We start from the raw sequence: 20684 nt of genomic DNA on the forward strand, positions 1-20684 counted from the left end.
TTTTCTTCTGATAACAGTGGTGATTATTTATATATATATATATATATATATATATATATATATATATATATATATATATATATATATATATATATATATATATATATATATATATATATATATATCGTGTCAGCAAGAGAAATGGATTCATGTAATAAATGCTGGAAAACAAATTAATGTGCCTTCCACTGACAAAAAGTGTCTCTTGCACAAGCCTTGTCTCTCTATTGACACACAGATCTAAACAGTACTTCTCAGAACATAAAAATATACAATGTATTTACAGCAGGATAGCTTCTGTACATTCTAGTGGGAATGTTCGATGAGGAAAAATAAAGCATTTGATTAATGTGGGTGCTGTCTGTCCCTGATTGTCCGTAGAATTGTAACAAGAGGGAGCTTAACATCAATTCTCAAACCTAATTTGATGGTGCATATAAAAACAGTGTTTTACACAATAGCACCTAACGCATCACACATACATGTACAAATGGTAAAACAATCAACGGTGTGATGAAGTACAGATGAGACCTCACTCAATCGCATTTTTTTCAACAAGGTCTGGACAGATGTGGCATACTAGTGAATTCTAGCAAATAGGTGATAATGATCAAAACTACAGATATGTGAAACATGATTTTGTACTTATATACATACACACACACACACACACACATACACACACACTGCAGCACAGTCAATGAAAATGCTATGTCCTTCCAACAGATAATAGTTTGAGAATTAAACTCTGTGCTATTTCTTGCTAAAATAATAAAATATGATGGGCAAAATTAAATAAAGCCTCCCAGATCTCAACATATTACAGACTGAATAGGTTGATAGCTTATGTGTTTGTTGTTATTGTGCAAGTGGAATTAGTAGCATCAGAGCACTAACTAAGAAAAAACTGAAATACATATACAGGAATGAGTAAAGGAAAGCTTGGAATAAAGAAAAAAAGAGAGGCACAGATGCAGAACAAATAAAACTGGAAAACCAAGTACCTAATTTCCATTTGTAATGTTTTTCCTAATATAGCCTTAATGAAACTGAGTTTCAATCAATACAAGGGGGCCTAATCACATTGTTGTTTCCCCAAAACCTGTGCATCTTCGAAGAACAACAATCAAAGTACTATAGAACTGCAGCTCCAAGAGCTACATTGTAAGTGATGAAAGCAACAAGCATCATCTGTAATTTCAAATAACCCTAATATGAAAGTACATACTACATTCCCTGTAGTGAAAAATTGTGCAAATTGTGCAAAGGTTAAGCACAATCTTCTTAAGTAATTTCATTACAACTCGTTTATACTGCTGAAGGAAAAATAACAATGACCCGGCAACCATTACATGAATGCAGCTTTTTGATTCCTAAATCTTTTTCTTTTGTCTTTTTTTTTCAGCAGCAGGGGGGTGGGGGGTTATTACACTGCCTAATCTGCACTAGAGTCACAAAAGTCTGTGCCAAGAAATGTAGGCACAAAAGGGAATAAAAATGAATGAATTCATTTTCTTTGAATGAGAATGATAATTTCTTCTTTTTGGCCATCACACCAACCAAACTAGGCCCAATGTGTAAATGGAAAATACACTAGATTCCATATGAGATGAATACAATCAGTTACATCTTTCCTGTATAGCATTCATTACACGTCATGTGGACACACCTGTCTCAGGTGACAGTAAAGTGACTTCAACATAAAGTGAAGAATCAGTTATGATCTAATCATGGTGTCAGTAGACAATTTAACAGGAGTTACACAGCTGGAATAACAAGGTTCTAGGAGTGGACTTAAATATAACCAGATGAACAGCAAGGGGGAGGTAGCTACAGTAAGAGAAAAAAGGTGTATATAAATAGGGCCTATGTTTTAATAAGTGGAAATATTGCATTAAGCAGCAAGAGTGACTTGATAATTTTTCGTGCGAGGCAAACTGATTGACAAAACATAAAAACTCCGTGGCAATGGCATGAGAGAATATTTCACTCTTTCTCTAGCATTACACTTTGGTCGCTTAATCTCTCAATGAACATTCTTGAGCAAGAAATATACCTATGTGCAATTACAATGAGTTTTTTTCAAAAGGGAAATGCTAATTACGATTTAACAATTTTCATTATTTCCATTCTATGAGGTTGCACTTAACAAAAACAAAACAATAATATGTTTTATAACAAAATGCTTAGGGAAAGAGCACATGGTTGCGGTGGGACTTGTTTTGGCAAAACAAGAGACATGAGATAAAGTGCCGCTGAAATTATGAACAGAAAATGAATTCTCTACCCCTCCGTTCAGCCAAAGGTTTCAGCCAAAGGTTTCACTGGATGTAACATCAGGGGAGGAGTTCAGTTGAGACCTGGTCTCAGTGACTCTGACTAAGGGGAACTCTGAGAAGTCTGTGCTGTGTCCTCGGAGACTTAATTGTCCATTGGCAACAGTAAACTGTGAGGAGGATCCAGATCTTGAAGTCTGGAAATGACTTTTGAAGTTCTGATCGAAGGAGCTTATTTGGAAGGTCTGCAGTATGCCTTGTGATGTGTCTGGCTTTTTGGAGGGTGAGACCTGCTCCAGAAAGTCCTCCTCAGCTGGGGACACGGCGGAGGGAGGGGTGGTCTCATCACCTGAAAATGAAAAGGAGTGCTGGGAGTCCCCGACCAGTAATCCAAAGTGAGGTTTCTCTAAAGTGGACCTTAGCGGAGAGCTCATCCCTGATTTGAACCTGCTGGGGGAAGGGAACTGTTTCTCGGTGGAGAACAGAGGCTGTCCAGCTAAGGTGGGGTTTTCGGAGACCAAGCTGAGGCTCTGGCTGGTCAGGTAGCTGTCGTTCTGGCTGGTCCTCTCCAGTGCTTGCTGGAGAAACTTGGAGTATTCCTGCAAGAGGCTGACCTTCTCAGTAGCTGGCTGAGCCTGGGCAGCAGAGGCTCCGAGGCTCTCCACAGGGCTGCTGTCTGAGACATCGGAGGAATTGATGGATATGCTTGATGTCACCTCGGTGTCGGCCACGCTGAAGGAAATGTCCGATTGCCCATTGGCTTTGTTGGAGTAATGGTCCAACAGCGTCTGAAGAACCTCATCTGGCAACACACTCTTGTCATGTGTGGCTTTAATATCTGCGTTGATGGGCTGGGGCTCCAGAATGGTGGCGGGGACGGTCTCTTCAATCACGGCTGACACCACGGTTTGCGTAACAGGCGGCTGAGAAGAAATGCTGCTCGTGTTCAGACCGTAATCCCGACTGCTGTTGGCCATTGCAGCCTGAAGATAACGTTTCTTTTTGAGAAACTGCATGGCGTCGTCGTAGTTTGTGCTGCCGGCCGCTGGCTTCGTCGGGCCTCCTTGAAGAGTTTCAACGGGCTCGAGATCAGTGTTGCTTTCTACTTCTAAAAGGCCTTGCTTGTCTACAATTTCAAAGGTGTACTGTGTGACCTTAGTAGTTTCTTCAAAGGAAGACAAAGTGGACAGGCAGGGAGGAGTTTGTTCACTGGACTGTTTGAGACTCCTCTTGGGGACTTTCTTCAGGACAAGTTTGGGAGGAGTTGCGTCTTCTGTTGACACTTCTCCCTCTTGGTGTTGGCTAGCCGTTTCTTCAGGAAGTTCCACAGAGTAGTCTGCAATCACATACTCATGTTTGACTTTGGAGGACACAGCAAAGAGAGGTAGACCTTCTATTTTATTCTGTCTCTGCTCCTCCTTCTCTTCCGTTTCGACAACAGCGACGGTGTACCCATCTGTCTGGGCAGCGGTGGAAGCACCTGAACTCTTGTCTGCACACTTTTGCCGCTTTTTCTTGGGCAGTGAACACTCTTTGGCAAGAAAGGGGAGGCCCAGAGAATCGGCTTCATGCAAAGGCCCAACTTTACCAGCTGCCTTGCTGGTCTTTCTCTCTCTGTTCTCGTGACACATTCGTCTGTGCTTTAAAACCCGGTCTGTTCTGGAGAAGTACTGTGTATGGAAGACAAAAAAAAAAAAAATATATATTTTATTGTACCAGCAAACAGCCACAATGTGGTGATTAACCTTCGGTGAGGAAATACAGACAGACAATCTTATTGTTGGGTCTTTATTTTTCTTTGCAACTCATTTGAATAGTGGGTTAACTATACAGAGACTTTGGCTAGCATTTTCATCAGTTCACACTGTGCGTTCTGTGTTTGCATTCGGCAGTCTGGCATATATAAAAACCAAACAGATTTTATGCGGTTTTTAATACCTAATTTGATTGTTGTTTCCATGTGCACTGATTTACTAGCAAATAATAACAGAGCTCACCTGGTGACAGTAGTCACACTGGTAAGGCTTCTCTCCACTGTGAGTCCTCTTGTGTCTCTCCATGTGGTATTTCTGGATAAACCTCATCCCACACTCATCACAGCGAAAAGGCTTTTCACCTACACAAAGAGACACACAAGGGAAAAAGAAAAAGACTCACTTGAGACTAAAATAAAGCAAAATAAAATCCTAGTGCATACTGATTGCATTCATTCTTTACTCACCAGTGTGGATCTTTTCATGTCTCTGGAGAAGATATTTTTGAATGAAGCGCATATCACACTGGCTGCACTGAAATGGCTTCTCACCTGGAGTTGGAATAATAAACATCAGCATACAATAAAGATACTGTATTCCATATCATATTCCAGGCAACGGATTAATTTAGCATTGCCCCTCTTCATTCTGTGGTTAACCAATTTCAAAGCAAGAAATTAATATAATGGCCTTTTTTTTTTTTAAACTTGAATGGGTAATTCTCCTACCAGTGTGAATGAAGACATGCCTCTGCAGATGGTAGTTGGTTCTGAATGCAGCATTACAGTGAACACAGACATGACACTTGGGGTTTTGTATGCCCAATGATTCATCATCATTGATGTTGAGAATCTAAAACAGCAACAGGGAACAAAAGACATTAGTATTTAATTCACTCTTCAGTAACTGTGGAAAACTCTCACACACACATGCAGGTCAAGCCATTACAAAATTCAATTTCTGAGATAAAATTGACTTGCACCTTTGCTGGTGAACGCTGCTTTCTTTTTTTCTTCTTGGGACATACCATCAGGTCCTTAACTCCTTTTTTGTCCTTCTTTATCTGGTCCGGTGTCTCAGACAGCTTCAGTTCCTGCTTGATGCTCAACTGTAAAAGTAGGACCATAGACAGGAAAGCCATTTAACAGGACGTATGAGCTACTTTAATGCCCGCCCACTTATCCAGCAGATTATCAGGATCAGGCAGGTGCAAAAGGCCAAACGGAGGATAATCAACCAACGTGAGGGGAACTCACTAGCAGCTTCTCCTTCACAATTTAAGAGGCCAGTTGATGTAGTTCAAGCATCCTATGAGGATGACCTCCTGCTGAGGCATAATACACCAAAGAGAAACCTATGGCCAAAACAATGGATAGAACATCCAAGTTAGAATAAAAAGGAATTAAGCAGCCCTAAGCCTGATCCTGTGGATGGGTTGAGGTTATCCTTGATGTTTACACTCACAGTGGTGATGGCGCAGTGGCTATGACACGTGCCTTTGGTGTGGGAGATCCGGGTTCGATTCCCACTGTGATACATCAGCCAATGTGTCCCTGAGCAAGACACTAGTTGTTCCAGACACTAGTTGTTCCAGAGGCAACTGTAAGTCACTTTGGATAAAAGCGTCAGCTAAATGTAATGTAAAAAGTACAAAATAGTCTTTTCAATTACATGTGCTGTATCTTTATTCCTTTGTAACGCAAAAGATTATAAAGCACAAACATTTCAGCTAATGCCTTTATCTCTGAAGGTTCTGACTTTTTTTTGTCTAAGTGGAAACCAGGTACACAATGGGGAGGGAGGTGATCCCTCACAACAATGTATATTATATAATATATTATCCTTAATTTAAGGTTATTTTCAATGACTTTCTGTGGGGTACAGGCTTTCTACTTGTGATATTTGTGTCATATGGTTTATATCACTGTCCTTAAAATGTTTAACAAAATGTAATCACTGTGGTGATTTCCATATATGTATCATAACAAACATTGTATAGGATGACATGAAAGGAGGACTATCTATAATGACATGGAAACCATAGGTACAGTATCCACACAAATAATCTTATCAATACGTTGACTACTTCTTAACTAACATGAACTCACTGGCATATGAAGCAAGCAAGGCAACTTATTGGTGAGTTTTAGGGGGAAATGCACTCCCACCTCGCCTCCCTCCTCTTCTCCTCCTCCTCTACCATTCTTTGTCATCTCCTCCTGCATCATAAGCTGCTCGGGAGGGACCAGGTCATGAGTAACCAGCGAGCTTCCAGTCAGGTCCTCATCTTCATCTTTATCGTCATCGTCGTCGTCCTCGGCCAACAGAGGGTGGTTTGCCAGTGATCGTTCCCCCAGTGTCATCACCACCAGTCCTCCTGCGCTGCCCAGCCCAACTCTGCCTCCTCCATCTATTCCTCCACTGCTGCACTTCAGCAGGATACCCTCCAACTTGTCCTCAGTGTTCATCTTACATAGAGTAGTTCTTGAGTCTGTAAAAAGAAAGAAATAGAGAGATGAATGGACAATGTTGGCAAGTTACATATCAAACATACATTCGTTAAGAGGAGGATGTGAAATCACACATAACAAAAACAAGGATAAAATAAAAAAGTCCAAAACATTTCCAATGTGATTCTTAATTAGAATATAACAAAGTTGCAGGAGTCCAAGTGACTAAGATTTAACTAGGGTGGTAAGTTTATACTTCCAAGTTACCCATAAGCCCATAAATGACCTTTCTAAAATTGTGATGGTTACTTATTATGTTATAGTGCAGAAGGTAACTTTTTTTGCAATTCCTGGCACTATGTTGGTACTGAACCCCAACAAGAACAAGTCAACAACACTAGCTCTAGCCTGGTAGGCATGAGTTTCCCCAACCCTATGAATGTGGTCTCAGGGGCTCTGTTGCTATACATATGATTTATATTCTAGTCCCAGTAGGTTGCATTAACTGGTTGAACATATAGGTGTGTAGCTCTAAGAATATGATTTACAACCTTACAAAACATTAAGAGTATGATCCCACTCAGTCCCACAGCTATTGCGCGTACAATGCCTCTTCTCAGTAATGTGTCAACTTTTGCAACTGGGTCAGCTGTTGTTTCTGTGATCTTATCTTACAAAATGCACTTTACAGTGTAAAGTGATAGCAAGCACCGTGAAAAAGCTCGGGAAGATGAGAATGTATTTAAGTAATGTTCTGCTTTTAGAAGATTATTCTACTTTATTCAAATGCCAAGCACTTTTTTTTTTGTTTAAATGTTTTTTTTAAATACGGATATATGTCAGTCTACGTTGACAACTTGATATTTCCAGAACCGAAATAGTTAGAAAACCAGCTATGCATTTCCAGCTGCAACATTACACGTGTGTTTTCCCATACTTGGCGTTAACGTTACACTTCAACAAGACCAAATTAGCTAGTTAACTAGCAATCACTTGGTCTTAAAAACGGTAACGTTAACGCTAGCTAACGTAGCATTTGTGGGTCGTTTGATAACAGTTTTGGCAAAGTAGCTAATATAGACTGACCCTAGCAGTAGAGTATCTGTCACGGTTTAAACACACACCAACAACCACTTATTCCCATATGTAAACACACTCACTGTGTCACTTAGGTTAAGTGGGTTAAGTATATTGCTAGCCAGCGAGCTAGCCGCGCTTGTCAAGGCTGCTACATCACATTTACAACAAGTGCTGGAGAGACGCAGGAAAAGAGGCGAATGTGCCTTCACAATTAAAGCTCGTTCACCACTAACGTTACACATGAGCACACTGGCTAGGACACACCGAATAGACAATACATTGTAACTATTAATACAAATTGTTCATAGAAACATACGAATGCTGCCTCTATAACTGTGCCACAAACAATATTAACCATATAAATGAAGAGTTAAGCACAAACCACTCTCATTGGCAATTGTTTTGGGTCACTTTTAGGTTAATTTAAAACCATTACGAATGTTTTTTCTCGAAACAACAACATAGCTAGTCCGTATGTCTGTGAAGGTTCTTAGTCATCCAGGTCATTGTAATTATATGTGATAAGCAAAGGCAACTAGACTTGTGAGACATTCTTGAAGATGTTTCACCTCTCAGTGGGGAGTTCCAGACTCCCTACGACTCCCATGTGACTCAATGACCCTCATGTGACTAACGGCCCATAGGTGACACCATAGACATGTCTATGGTGTCACCTATGGGCTATGGGCCGTTAGTCACACAAACCAACAGAGGTTAAATATCCGGAACTCCCCACTAGTCAGTCAGAACTGAAGAAGCCTTTTGGATGAGGCGAAACAAGTGCATCACTAAATGCTTTACTTTGAAGGCTGTGACCGGAAGTTCTATTTCCCTTGCACCGACTTGAAAAACCTCTAAGGCCTGTTTGAAGCTAGTTAGCTAGCTGCTAGCGAGTTGATGCAAACATTGGTCTGTAATGCTGTAAAGAGCCCGCATCCTCATAGCATTAGACATGCAGTATTCTACAATACATTCTAGCTCACATCAAAGGATATACATGGCACACAAAACAACTTTCGTTTGTACATTTCACCAAACTTGTCAGCAGGGATTGTTCGCTTTGGCGCTATCGCCTCAAGCTTCCTCACTCTGCTCAGTAGGCCCCAATGTTATTGCCTGCTAGTAAAGCTAACTGAGACAAACAACATACGTCTCAGTAGCGCACACGTTGTATTTTAACTATTAAAGCTGCACTGTTTCATCTTACCTGTTGTGCGTCTTAAACCCGTTTAGCTGTCATGATTGTTATGCAAGCCTACAGTGTAATGATGGTGTGCCGAATAATCAAACACACCATCACATTTCAAGACTTTAAAAAATCTATTTGTCGCCATCTAGTGGTTAACATTAGTTGAGACAACAGGCGCCTGATCACTGCTGATGATAAGGTTACCTCATACTTCAGTTTGGCTACTTTTATAAATTATATTTAATAATAGTGTCTTAATGTCATTTTTTAAATATCAGATTTTGTGTTGATTTTTGAAATAGGCCTAGGCTAATATGTAGGGCTATAGGTTATCAACTATGGTTAAGCAGAGATAATTAATTCTATTAATAGCCTGTGTGGCTACATTTGATTTGTGGTCATCTGATAGAATCCATGTCGAAATTAAGCACAATCCTAATGGGGTTTAAACGCAGATTTTCTAATTTTGCTGGGTGATAGTGATCATGTAGGCCTAGGCTCATAGACGGTGGGTGAGGTGGAGTTTTGGTAGGCTAATGTGTGAGGGAGGTAGATTTGGATAGCCCAGGCCGCATACACATCCCTGGTAAAACCGCTCTGAGGACGAGCTTGTTGCCGCTAAGGATATTACAACTTTACCATGACAACCACACCAAACAGACGAACAGGGTGGACACAGTGCTTCAGAGGCGCATTCAAAAGACGTAAATAAACGCTAAAGGTGGAGAAGGTGGTCATAGCGACAAAGCAGTAGGCTAATACTGGAAAAAAATACACAGGATTTGTATGCTTTAACTTTAGCGTAGTTGTGTGCACAATACTGTAACAGCCGACAGGACGCCGTTACTCTGCGCTAAGCACTGCAAAGGCTCTGTGTTCTGAATGGTTCCTGTCTTCGTCGAAGTATGTTTTAATGATGTTCTGGTAATGTTTGCGTGTGCATTCCTGGGTTTTAGTGTAGTAGGGTTGATTTAGTGTTCAGGTTTATCTACATGTATTGGTGTAACCATGACCCAGACCTGGGTGGGGATTGATGGCTTATGGGCAGTGTGGCAGCATTCAAAGTCAACAAATAATGTGTGATTTTCCCGTTTTCTTAATAAACTTAGAACAAAAAGTAAGGAAATTTGTGTTTGGTAGATTATTTCTCTGTGGTAACAATGCTTTTTGGCAATACATCTTATACTGTTGGAAAGCCTGTTTAGTTCCCTTTCAAATGGTTCCCCATTTGTAAGGAACATGCATTTGTGGGATGAGCCCATGAAAAATTTGCCTTGTGAAATGAATAAATTGTTAAATTGCCTTGATGTCTTGTTTCTTCAAACTTCAATCATCAAATCCAGCTAACACCAAACGAGTCAGTGTCAGAATATGCTGTTTGGCATTGGCAGAGAAGATTTGGCAAATCTTTCATGGGCGCAACCCACATACTCAGCGCTGCTGCTCATCCCACAAATGCATGTTCCTTACAAATGGGGCACCATTTGAAAGGGAACTAAACAGGCTAAGATTTATTGCCAAAAAGCATTGCCGGAACTTATGCGGGAGGTGGAGCGCTACCAATTAAATTTGGTGGGGCTTACCTCTACGCACAGAACCATACTCCTGGATAGGGGTTGGACTCTTTTCTTCTTTGGAGTTGTCCAGGGTGTGAGGCGCCGGGCAGGTGTGGGGATACTCACTAGTCCCCGGCTGAGCCCGGCTACGTTGGAGTTCACCCCGGTGGACGAGAGGGTCGCCTCCCTACGCCTGCGGGTTGTAGGGGGGAAGACTCTGACTGTTGTTTGTGCATATGCACCAAACAAAAGCTCGGAGTATTGGGCCTTCTTGGAGACCCTGAATGGAGTCCTGCATTGGGGACTTCAATGTGCACGTTGGCAATGATGGAGACACATGGACCCCTGTCCGACAGACTTTCAAGGAGCACTTTGAGGAACTCCTAAAGCCAACTAATACGCCCTCTATGTTCGAGGCAGAGCTGGAGATTGTCGTCTATTTCCCTGGTGGAAGTCGCTGAGGTAGTCAAACAACTCCACAGTGGCAAAAAAAAATGTATGAGATCCATCCAGAAATGCTGAAAGCTCTGGGTGTGGAGTGGCTATCTTGGATGGCACGCCTCTTCAACATTGCGTGGAAGTTTGGGACAGTGCCTAAGGAGTGGCAGACCGGGGTGGTGGTTTCCCTGTTCAAAAAGGGGGACCAAAGGGTGTGTGCCAATTACAGGGGTATCAAACTTCTCAACCTCCCTGGTGAAGTCTACTCCAAGGTGCTGGAAAGGGTTCGACCGATAGTCGAACCTCAAGTTGAAGAGGAACAATGTGGATTCTGTCCTGGAACAACGGACCAGCTCTTCACTCTTGCAAGGATCCAAGTGGGAGCCTGGGAGTATGCCCATCCGGTCTAAATGTGTTTTGTGGATCTGGAGAAGGCGTATGACCGGGTTCCCCCGGGAGATACTGTGGGAGCTTCTGCGGGAGTATGGGGTGAGGGGGTCCCTTCTCAGGGCCATCCAATCTCTGTATGACCAAAGCGATTGCTGTGTCCGGGTTTTCGGCAGTTAGTCAGACTTCGAGGGTTGGCCTCCGCCAGGGCTGCGCTTTGTCACCAATCCTGTTTGTAATATTTATGGACAGGATATTGAGGTGTAGTCAGGGTGCGGAGGGTTTGCAGTTCGGTGGGCTGGGGATCTCATCGCTGCTCTTTGCAGATGATGTGGTCCTGATGGCATCATCCTTCAGCACTCACTGGATCGGTTCGCAGCCGAGTGTGAAGCGGCTGGGATGAGGATCAGCACCTCTAAATCTGAGGCCATGGTTCTCAGTAGGAAACCAATTACCCCAAGTGAAGGAGTTCAAATACCTTGGGGTCTTGTTCTAGAGTGAGGGGACAATGGAGCGGGAGATTGGTCAGAGAATCGGAGCAGTGGGGGCAGTATGACATTCAATTTATCACACCGTTGTGACTAAAGAGAGCTGAGCCAGAAGCCAAAGCTCTTGATCTACCGGTCAATTTTCGTTCCTACACTCACCTACGAAAGAACGAGATCCAGGGTACAAGTGGCCGAAATGGGTTTCCTTAGGCGGGTGGCTGGCGTCTCCCTCAGAGATAGGGTGAGAAGCTCAGTCATCCGAGAGGAACTCGGAGTAGAGTCAATACTCCTTTGCGTTGAAAGGAGCCAGTTGAGGTGGTTTGGGCCTCTGGTAAGGATGCCCCCTGGGCGCTTCCCTAGGGAGGTGTTCCAGGCACGTCAAGCTGGGAGGAGGCCTCGGGGAAGACCCAGCATTAGGTAGGGGGATTATATCTCCAACCTGGCCTGGGAACGCCTCAGGATCCCCCAGTCAGAGCTAGTTAATGTGGCTTGGGAAAGGGAAGTTTGGGGTCCCCTGCTGGACATACCATAATTGAAAAGTAGTAACAAATGCATATTTTGTAAGTGGCACCAATATGCTTAATAACCCAGCAGTGATTATGTCCACTTACTATTTCAATGAAGTGGAGGAATTCTGCAGACTTATAAGAAAACAAATGAGAAAGGACTCAGTTAAAAGGTATTGCTGTTACCTACGTCATAATGTGGGTTCTAATATTGAAGTGTCAGGAAAATTCAAATATTAAAGGTGCTCTAAGCGATGTTACGCGTTTTTTTAGGCTACAATATTTTTTGTCACATACAGAAAACATCTCCCCACTATCCGCAAGCTGCCTGTCCCCTGAATACACTGTAAAAAAACACGGTCTCTGTAGACAGCCCAGGCTCCACAAATGGCAACAAAAACAAACTGGCCAACCTGCACCAAGAAACATAACAGTCTTCCAGCGTTCCAGCTGTAGACTGTATAATATTAATGGACAGAGCATGTGTGACGTCACCCATTGGTTTGTGGAGATCTGCTATGAGTCGTCGAGTTTGCCGTTACGGGTGCAGCCATCCTGGTTGCAGATGTGACGATTTTAGACGAGAGGGAGGAGTGAGGGAGGAGCCCTTACACTCTACGTTATGTTACACACTTTCACTGGCAATCACATCATAGGCACAGCCTAAAACACCCCCTGCTTTATCGCCCATTTTAAAATCAACAAGACCATAATTCAGAAAATGAACATTCTGTGTTGCAGAAGAGTTAAAACTAGCGATTGAGACCATAAACTAATTATGAAAATGTTTACTGAGGTAATAAATCAAGTGAGAAGTGGGTCACTTTCTCATGGACTTCTACAGAAACCGACCTCCTTTTGCAACGGCATGTGTCGCCCCCTGCTGGAATTCAGATAGAAGGCAGGTTTAAGGCACTTCCGCATTTGCAGCACTTCGGATGCTTTGTCCATTAATATTATACAGTCTATGGTTCCAGCCAATAACCAACAAGAAGGATTTTGGGGTGGGGCTTGGGGGGTAAGTGCGCGGAAGCACGGAAGGGAGGGGGAGGGGACGGGATGAAGAGGAGGGAGGGGCGAGCTAGCATCGTTTTGTTTGACAATACTTCGAACGTCAACATGAAGTAACGTAATAAAACTTAATTTCTTTTTATCTTGCATCTCTCTCTTGCAGGAATTGTTGTGACTGTTGAGTGTTATGTTATATGAAGAACAGTGCTATGTGGAAATGCCACATTAAAAACAGTTTTGACTTATTTTATTGTTTTTTTTCTCTGTTGGGTGGTGTGGGTTGTGACATTGGTAATATTATTGTTTTCAATTAAAATGTATTTTAAAAAGAACATCTTTATATTACCTGTTGGTATGCTAATTACAGAAATAGCCCAACATGCAACTATTAGCAACCAAGTTAAATTGCAAGACATAAAGTAGTATCTGGATGGAAAAACCTTTTTAAACTTAATATTTGGACAGAAAGTAGCTTTTGGTTAGAAGGAACCGTTTAATCGTTTGTGGTAGGTGACATGGAATTGAAAAACTAGAATCCTGGAAGTGCGGTCCTGATGCTGAAAACGCAGCCTCCGGTAGGCTACGCAAGGTGGCGCTGTATTTAAAAAAAAAACCTTAAAACTAAGGTGCTGGAAACTACTGCTTAAACCTACCTAAGTCTACATTACCTGCCGCCCCTGCCAATGCTAACGCTGCAGATCCACTTTTGCAACATGAATGAAGCGAGAGGCTTCCCCCAGTCTCCCCTGTGCTCTACTTCTATTGGATAGTCGCGTTCAACGGAATTTGCATAAAGATGGTCATCGGGCAGCTCAAATTCTGTCAGAAATGTTGCACGGTGGATCTGCACGGTAACTTACAAAACGGCCACTATAGGTTTGGTAAGCCTAGCCTATATGTTGGTCAAAGCATTAGCCCCTTTGAAAAAAAAACTTTAGCCTATCAAACTGTCACCTTGTCATATTTAGCCTAATGGCCTAGTTTATATCCTGCATTATTACTATGACTTGACAACAGTTTCCAACATTTGTAGACCATCTTTCATGGGATCATTGTGTTTTCTTTTTTAAAGGGTGCATAAAGGCAAGTAGCAACCTTAAAATAATAACATAGCCCACATATAGGTTATGTAGGCCTAGGTCTAAATTAGCAATAAAAAGCGGATCAAGTGGAAGTGGGTTTAATGCAAAAAACATCTGGATCCATCTATTAATCCTTCAACTGACTGAGCTTTGCCGCAAAAGGGATGTTGAGGGTTGTGATAAAATGTGATAGTCTGTCATTCAGTGCCATCACACACACACACACACACACACACACACACACACACACACACACACACACACACACACACACACACACACACACACACACACACACACACACAGCGCCGTGAGGAATACTAATCAACCTGTTTGCCGTCAGAAGCTCGGCGCACAACTTAGGACTTCTCCATGCTGTGTCCTAGAAACGTCTCTGCTGGATTTAATCTAAACATCCAACTGCTAAATTTCATCGGATTTTTGTACTGCAACAACATTCTTTGAACGATCTGCGGTTGTTATCATTCTGTTTCTTCTGATGTGCGACAGGAAGCCAGAGAGAGTGGATCTGGGGACAGACAGCCCACTCCTGCGCCGCTTCTAGCAAGGGAAACCCCCCCACGCGTTGCGCGCCAGTAGAAAATCGCGTCGCGGAGTGCGTGTGCATGTGCGTCAGGCTCTAAATGTGTGTGTTCGTGCACGGCAAAGCCCCGGGCTCCGTCCTCAACAGTTGCTACCGGAGCGACGGAGAAGAGAGGTGGAGAACGAGAGAGATAACAGACTGAGGACAGACGGACGCGGAGCCCCACGCCGCTCTGCCCGGCTCCGCTCCTGACATGCAGTCATTCATCTCTCCGGTGACCAAGGCCATTCTAGTAGCGCTCTTCATCTTCGCCATACTCCTCATCCTCTATGTGATCCTTTGGTACATTTGCAGAGACGTGGACTGCGACCACGGCATTTGAGGATTCAACGGGAATAACAGGAATTTCACAATGGGGCGCACAGCGGAGCCCGCAGAGCCCAGGGTCGTCCCGTAAGTCTGCTGTCTTCTTTTTGCCTTGTCTTTCTTGATGTGTATGCGTGTTTCTATGTCATCTGTGGATGCATATTTGTGTGTATTAGTGTGTGTACACGCGCGCTTTCCTGTCGTGCGTAATGTTAAATGCGCTCTGGTTAGAAGGCAGGTGATGACCGAAGTGCGTCTCCACCGGCACCCGGTGTCCCGAAGCCCCAAATTCCTTTATGTTCAACTTGACAGCGATCATCTATCAGTGCCGGTTTATGTATTACAGACCCGGGATGGTAACTGACAGTGAATACTCAAAGGTGATACAATGTCATCAGGAGGATGTCGAACTGGTGAAAAACGGAGAACGGTGCGGGCGCGCGTGTGCGGGCTCTCAATTAATGGAGCACGAAGACCGCCGGTGACATTGCGGTAAACGGCGTGGGTGTCCCTTAAGGTCAAGAACAATTAATGTTTACATGAGGTTGCCAATAGCCTATAGCCGCTGCAGCATTAGATCATGTTCAGTTCATCTTGGTCTCTGAGGATGCTTCCACATTGGCATTTTACATCAAACGAGATAACAGGATTATCTCTATTGGCTCCTGTGCGTTTTATTCCTAATCTGTTTTGTGCTGTGTTTTTGACTCCTTATCATGAATACGCCGCTAATGCTTTTACGCATAGCGCATTTATATTCCCCCATGACATGAGCTTGTTCAACACGCTATGTCCAATCTTAGTTTAGGAAGATGCTCTTACATTTACTTTCACACACACACACACACACACACACACACACACACACACACACACACACACACACACACACACACACACACACACATATACACACATACACACACACACACACAGCATCTATTGGCCACGCTTAATGAAGGACTTCTCAATATTTCAGGCACGTTGGCTCCCAATGCCTACATGCTGTCACATGTTCCATAAAGCTATTAGACATGTGAGATATGATATGATGCCAGTTTTCATCTAAGTCTGAAAACAGTTTGTTTTAATTTACAGCAACTCAGAACCAGGAAAATTAACAAATTGCGCTCATTCTAAAGTGGATAATGTGAAGGACACACCAAGGACATGTTGCTTTTAAAAAGGTTTATCTATGACTTATTTGCAAAAAAGAGTTTGCTCATCTTTTTAGGTTCCTCTGAATATTTGTAATATTTATCTTACACATCTTGATGTAACACAAGGATTGCCTTTTTACTGGGGGAAAGGGTTAGTCAATCCCTGATTGCTGAATGGTATTCGCTGATTGCAGCTCACAGTTAAGCCTTTTTATTTTTTTAACGCCACGTCACTATTTTCCACCTTAAACACCCCTGAGGATTTAAACAGCTGAGCATCTCCCCTCGCTCAACGAGAAAGTATAGGTTTAGGCTTAAAAGTTTTAAACCTTCTTATTTTGAACTACGGGCGCCACACTCTAGTTAAAAATCCATAAGCAGCCTAAATGCTGGATGCAGCGAGGATGGAACCAAGCAGCCTCCTAAACTGCGGTGTGTTTCTCCCTCGGAGAAAAGGAGAGAGTCTGGTGGGATGGCAGAAGGCCTCTTTGACCAAACTACAAAATTATTCCTCTCGAGTGAGTGAGTAGATATACAACCATTCTGTATCACCCCTCAACACGCACACAACTGCTTCAACTGTTGGTGTCTGTCTGTTTAAACTTGTGCCCTGGATTGGCTGTGTGTGTGTCCGGCAGTGTGTGTTAAGGTTGAAAGAAGGGAAAAAGGTGTATTTGTGTATTTGTGCGTGTGTGTGTGTGTGTGTCAGCGTGGGAGGGGGTTAAACACTGACATGCTCTAGAATGACGGATGAAAAAAAAAAGTGGAGCAGGGAAGGCTCAGAGGGACTCAGCATGGGAGAGAGGTAGGTAGGTGTGTGTGTATATATGTGTGTGAGTGTGTGTGTGTGTGTACCTTTGCATGCATACATGAGCATTACTCAAATTTACTCAAATTTATTGAAAACATTTTCCTTCATTAAATACATGTGTAAACTGTAATATTGCAGTGTAGCCTACTAACTTTGTAATGCCAGAGGTAATGGTTTATGTGTGACCTAAAAAACTTGAACAATAATTCTAATCATTACTGTCAAAATGTCAATGAACGGATTTTACCTTCATTTTGTCCTACTTTTACTGCTGTACGGAGTAAATTTTTCTGGTTTTCTTATGTTATCTTTTTTTGTCATAACTCATACGTGTGATACGCAGTGTATCCTACATATACAACATCAGCTGTGATGCTGTGTGCGAGGCAGGCAGGCACAGACTGAAAGGTTTCTTTCAGAATGCTTGAATGTTAATACACATTGATAGATTCAAGTTCAGTTGAGATTGACGTTATAAATATGTAGGGATAAAAGTAAATTATTGAAGCCTGAGGCAGTGGAGAGGGGATTTGTTATCGTATTCGGGCCGCATAATGTTCATAAACTGTATATAACAAAGTGTGTGTGTGTGTGTGTGTATTGCCATCAGCTATTCATTATTACCAATCATTTTTAATGGACGGACACGCAGCACTTAGACCCCCATGCTGATAAAGTCCTATACTGCATTCATGAATATAGATAATCTGAGAGGTTTTCCATCATCAAACTATATATGTGACTGTAAAGGTCAGGATTTTCTATTTGGGTTACTGAGATGTGGCGTTTCAGGTCACAGAGCAGAAGCTGCATCAACATCTGACGGTTAAAAAAAACAAACACATTCAATAATGCTTTTCTTTTGTATACTTCCATTTTCCATCAAGTGTTGAACAGCTAAAAATAATATTTAGCAAACTGATAATTGAGCTACAAATGCCGTAGACCTCCATCATTAGTCGGCCTATAATCAAATATACGACGACGTCTAGCTACTAAATAAATTAAAATATCACACTTTTCACACAAAACTTTATTGATTTACTAAAAATCTGGAAATGTAACCTAAAAGTTGCAGTATTTAGAATTACATTTTTTTTCTTCCTACATTAGCAATAAAGTTTCTGGATCTATGTAAGCTTTTTTCTTGCTTGGAGGTCAGAAGTCAGGGTCAATAGCACTGGAGGGCCAGTGTCTTGCTCAAGGACACAGTATGAGTGGATATTTCATGGTACAGGGACTTGAACATGGCTCGTTGAGTTAAAGCATTGTCCCCATACTGTATTGAACATGTGCTATTTACACAGTAGCTATGTTTCCATCCACTTGTCAATCGAATTATCTCAAGTTCGGTAAAAAAAAACTCATGCGAATAAAGCTGGTGAAAGTGTGTTTCCATCCAACAGCTTTAAAGCGAATAAAAACCTGTGCTGTGTGATGTCACATGCTGTTTTGCGATTAAATTGGTATATCGAATTGATTTGAGACATTTTAAGGTGTTTTGATTCATTTTCGCACTGAATCGCACAACATTCAAGCAAACATTTGCGAACAAAGTTTTGCTAGATAAAAGTAGTTGTTGTTGTTAATATTAGAAGCCAAGGAAGCTACGATGTAGCCTCGTGAGACCGTCCTGATCTCGCGAGCTCCAGTTTTCCACTCGCAGATCAGTCTGGCATCTTGAGGCAGAGAAAATTTGGAGCCGTTAGCCAAACGACCGGGCCAATCTGCGTTGGTTTTGCGGTGGGTTAGGTGGTGATAGACCGATGGTTTATCCAATCAGCTAACCAGTATTATCAGCCAGCGGTAGCCCTAATTCTGTTAGCCGCTCGCTAATGCTTTTTTTCTCTTGGATCATTCTTTTGGAATATGGTCCGGGAACCTGAAATGGTGCCTTTTATTCCTAAATTCTCGTTACACAAATGGCAAATCTCCTTTACCGACATGTTGCTTGCATGCTGAGCTTACGAGCTATGCTTTGCCTGCAGCAGCAGGGGCGGGCTTGTGGTTGTATTTTCATACGCTTCGTGGATCTGATTGGTTGATTTGGCCCGTCTATCACCCATCATAGGTGATAGACAGATGGTTCATCCAATCAAATAACCAGTATTCCGCCCCTTCCCAAAAGTTCTCCAACGGAAAGTTCCCAGATGGATATGCCGAGCAAATGCGAAGCAATCCATCTGGCGGAGTCAGGTTAGCTACGGTGGGCCTTTGGCCGAGGATCTGATCCAGCTCATCGAAAAAGGTGGAACTTGCCTTTTATTTTACGCTGCGATGGATCGCCTTCCATTTACTCCGGAGGACGTCCCACGGCTTGTCGTAACCTTTGTTGGTCATTTCCTTCGCGAGTTCCTGATAAATTATGGCATTTCTTAGATTTCTGCTATCTAAAATAGCCGTTATATTTTGCTTTTAAATTAAATTCAAAAAGTCTCTTGTCTCCTCGTTCGTCCACTTACATCTGTCTTTGTTGACACCTGTCGTGTGCAAACAGAGCGGAAATACTGGGTGGAAATGAACTAGAACTTCTTCTTCCTCGTTTTGTGGTGGGTTGCAACCATAAAATGACCTAAAACTTCACAATTCATTAATTTATTCGGCAAATAACGTTTCCATCAGTGTTTATCGCATAAGCCGTATATTGATCAAGATAAAATCCGAGACCGAACATATTTCCTTTGAGTCAATATTCATGAAATTCAATCGATTCGTTTCCATAAGGCATTTTTCATTCAATATCACTTAATTTGGCTAAAAAAGTGTGGATGGAAACATAGCTACTGTTAAATAATAGTTACATGTAAACAATGTTGAAATATTCGTTGGACTCCCAGTAGGCTGCATTATCCTGAGGAATTTCAGATTCACTTTTCACCAGGTAACACCCATAGTAATCCAGATCAAATACACTCTCATATTTGACATTATTCAAGATGGAATTTAGTAACCCTATCCTTTGCGTGATTTGGATAATGTAATGGGTAATTTAGATGACATATATTAGACTGTTAAAATACTATCACAAACATAAGCATTTATTATCTTATATATGGTATTTATTTGATATTTTAAATGTTTGAAAGATGTTTAAAACAAGTTTGAATATTGTGCAAAGTGAAGTAGGACAATAATTTAATGCTGGTGTGTCATTTTTGAGTTCAGTTTTTGTTTGTTTCTCTGTTTTGAAGACCCTCCAGTGACAACATTCATTCTCCTACACTCTAATCCTAACCTCATAGCTGTGTGCTCATTGAAGTGAATTACATTTAATTAATTGACTTTACATCCATCAATTTTAGGTTCTGTTAAAAACATTATTAGCTTGTGGATATGTTTGTTTGTTTGTTAGTGAGTGGGATATCTTGCAGAAAGTTAGGCCATAGGCCAAGGAAGAAGTGAGTACTATTTGGAACAGATACAGGTCCAGGGATTTTAACAAGTCCCTCGTGATATAGAGCATTTTTACCTTTTCACATGAACTACTGCACTGGGCCAAGTATAGTTGTTCCATAACTGTTTATATTCTAATGCATATCCAGAAGCAGATTAAAATTTCTAAACATTTTCTATCATTAACATAACA

General features: G+C 42.0%; 2 protein-coding genes across 5 annotated transcripts in view; one reads left to right on the forward strand and one right to left on the reverse strand.

Annotated features, from left to right (window-relative positions):
* Window positions 1-1425: 1425 nt before the first annotated feature.
* znf148 (zinc finger protein 148) lies at window positions 1426-8866 on the reverse strand. Of its 3 annotated transcripts, none has more exons than XM_028592116.1 (7): window positions 8768-8866; window positions 6199-6521; window positions 5013-5138; window positions 4759-4882; window positions 4498-4581; window positions 4274-4392; window positions 1426-3946 (listed from the first exon to the last, which is right to left on the reverse strand). In XM_028592116.1, exons 2-7 carry the CDS (start codon window positions 6496-6498, stop codon window positions 2309-2311), a joined length of 2391 nt encoding a protein of 796 aa, XP_028447917.1. In that variant the 5' UTR covers window positions 6499-6521; window positions 8768-8866; the 3' UTR covers window positions 1426-2308. The 3 variants fall into 3 exon arrangements, with proteins under 3 accessions (XP_028447917.1, XP_028447915.1, XP_028447916.1); XM_028592114.1 differs by having other exon boundaries at window positions 6139-6521; XM_028592115.1 differs by lacking the exon at window positions 8768-8866 and adding an exon at window positions 7641-7728 and having other exon boundaries at window positions 6139-6521.
* A 5794-nt stretch (window positions 8867-14660) lies between these two features.
* The window catches only part of LOC114564306 (dehydrogenase/reductase SDR family member on chromosome X), a 55973-nt gene continuing 49949 nt past the window's right edge, over window positions 14661-20684 (forward strand). The window contains exon 1 of one of the 2 annotated variants that reach the window (XM_028591567.1): window positions 14661-15214. The gene's annotated coding sequence lies outside the window, so the exon portion shown is untranslated. The remainder of the gene's footprint in view (window positions 15215-20684) is intronic. The other variant, XM_028591564.1, reaches the window with a different exon arrangement.

This window comes from Perca flavescens, chromosome 11, assembly GCF_004354835.1.
Source record: "Perca flavescens isolate YP-PL-M2 chromosome 11, PFLA_1.0, whole genome shotgun sequence".
Classification (NCBI taxonomy): domain Eukaryota; kingdom Metazoa; phylum Chordata; class Actinopteri; order Perciformes; family Percidae; genus Perca; species Perca flavescens.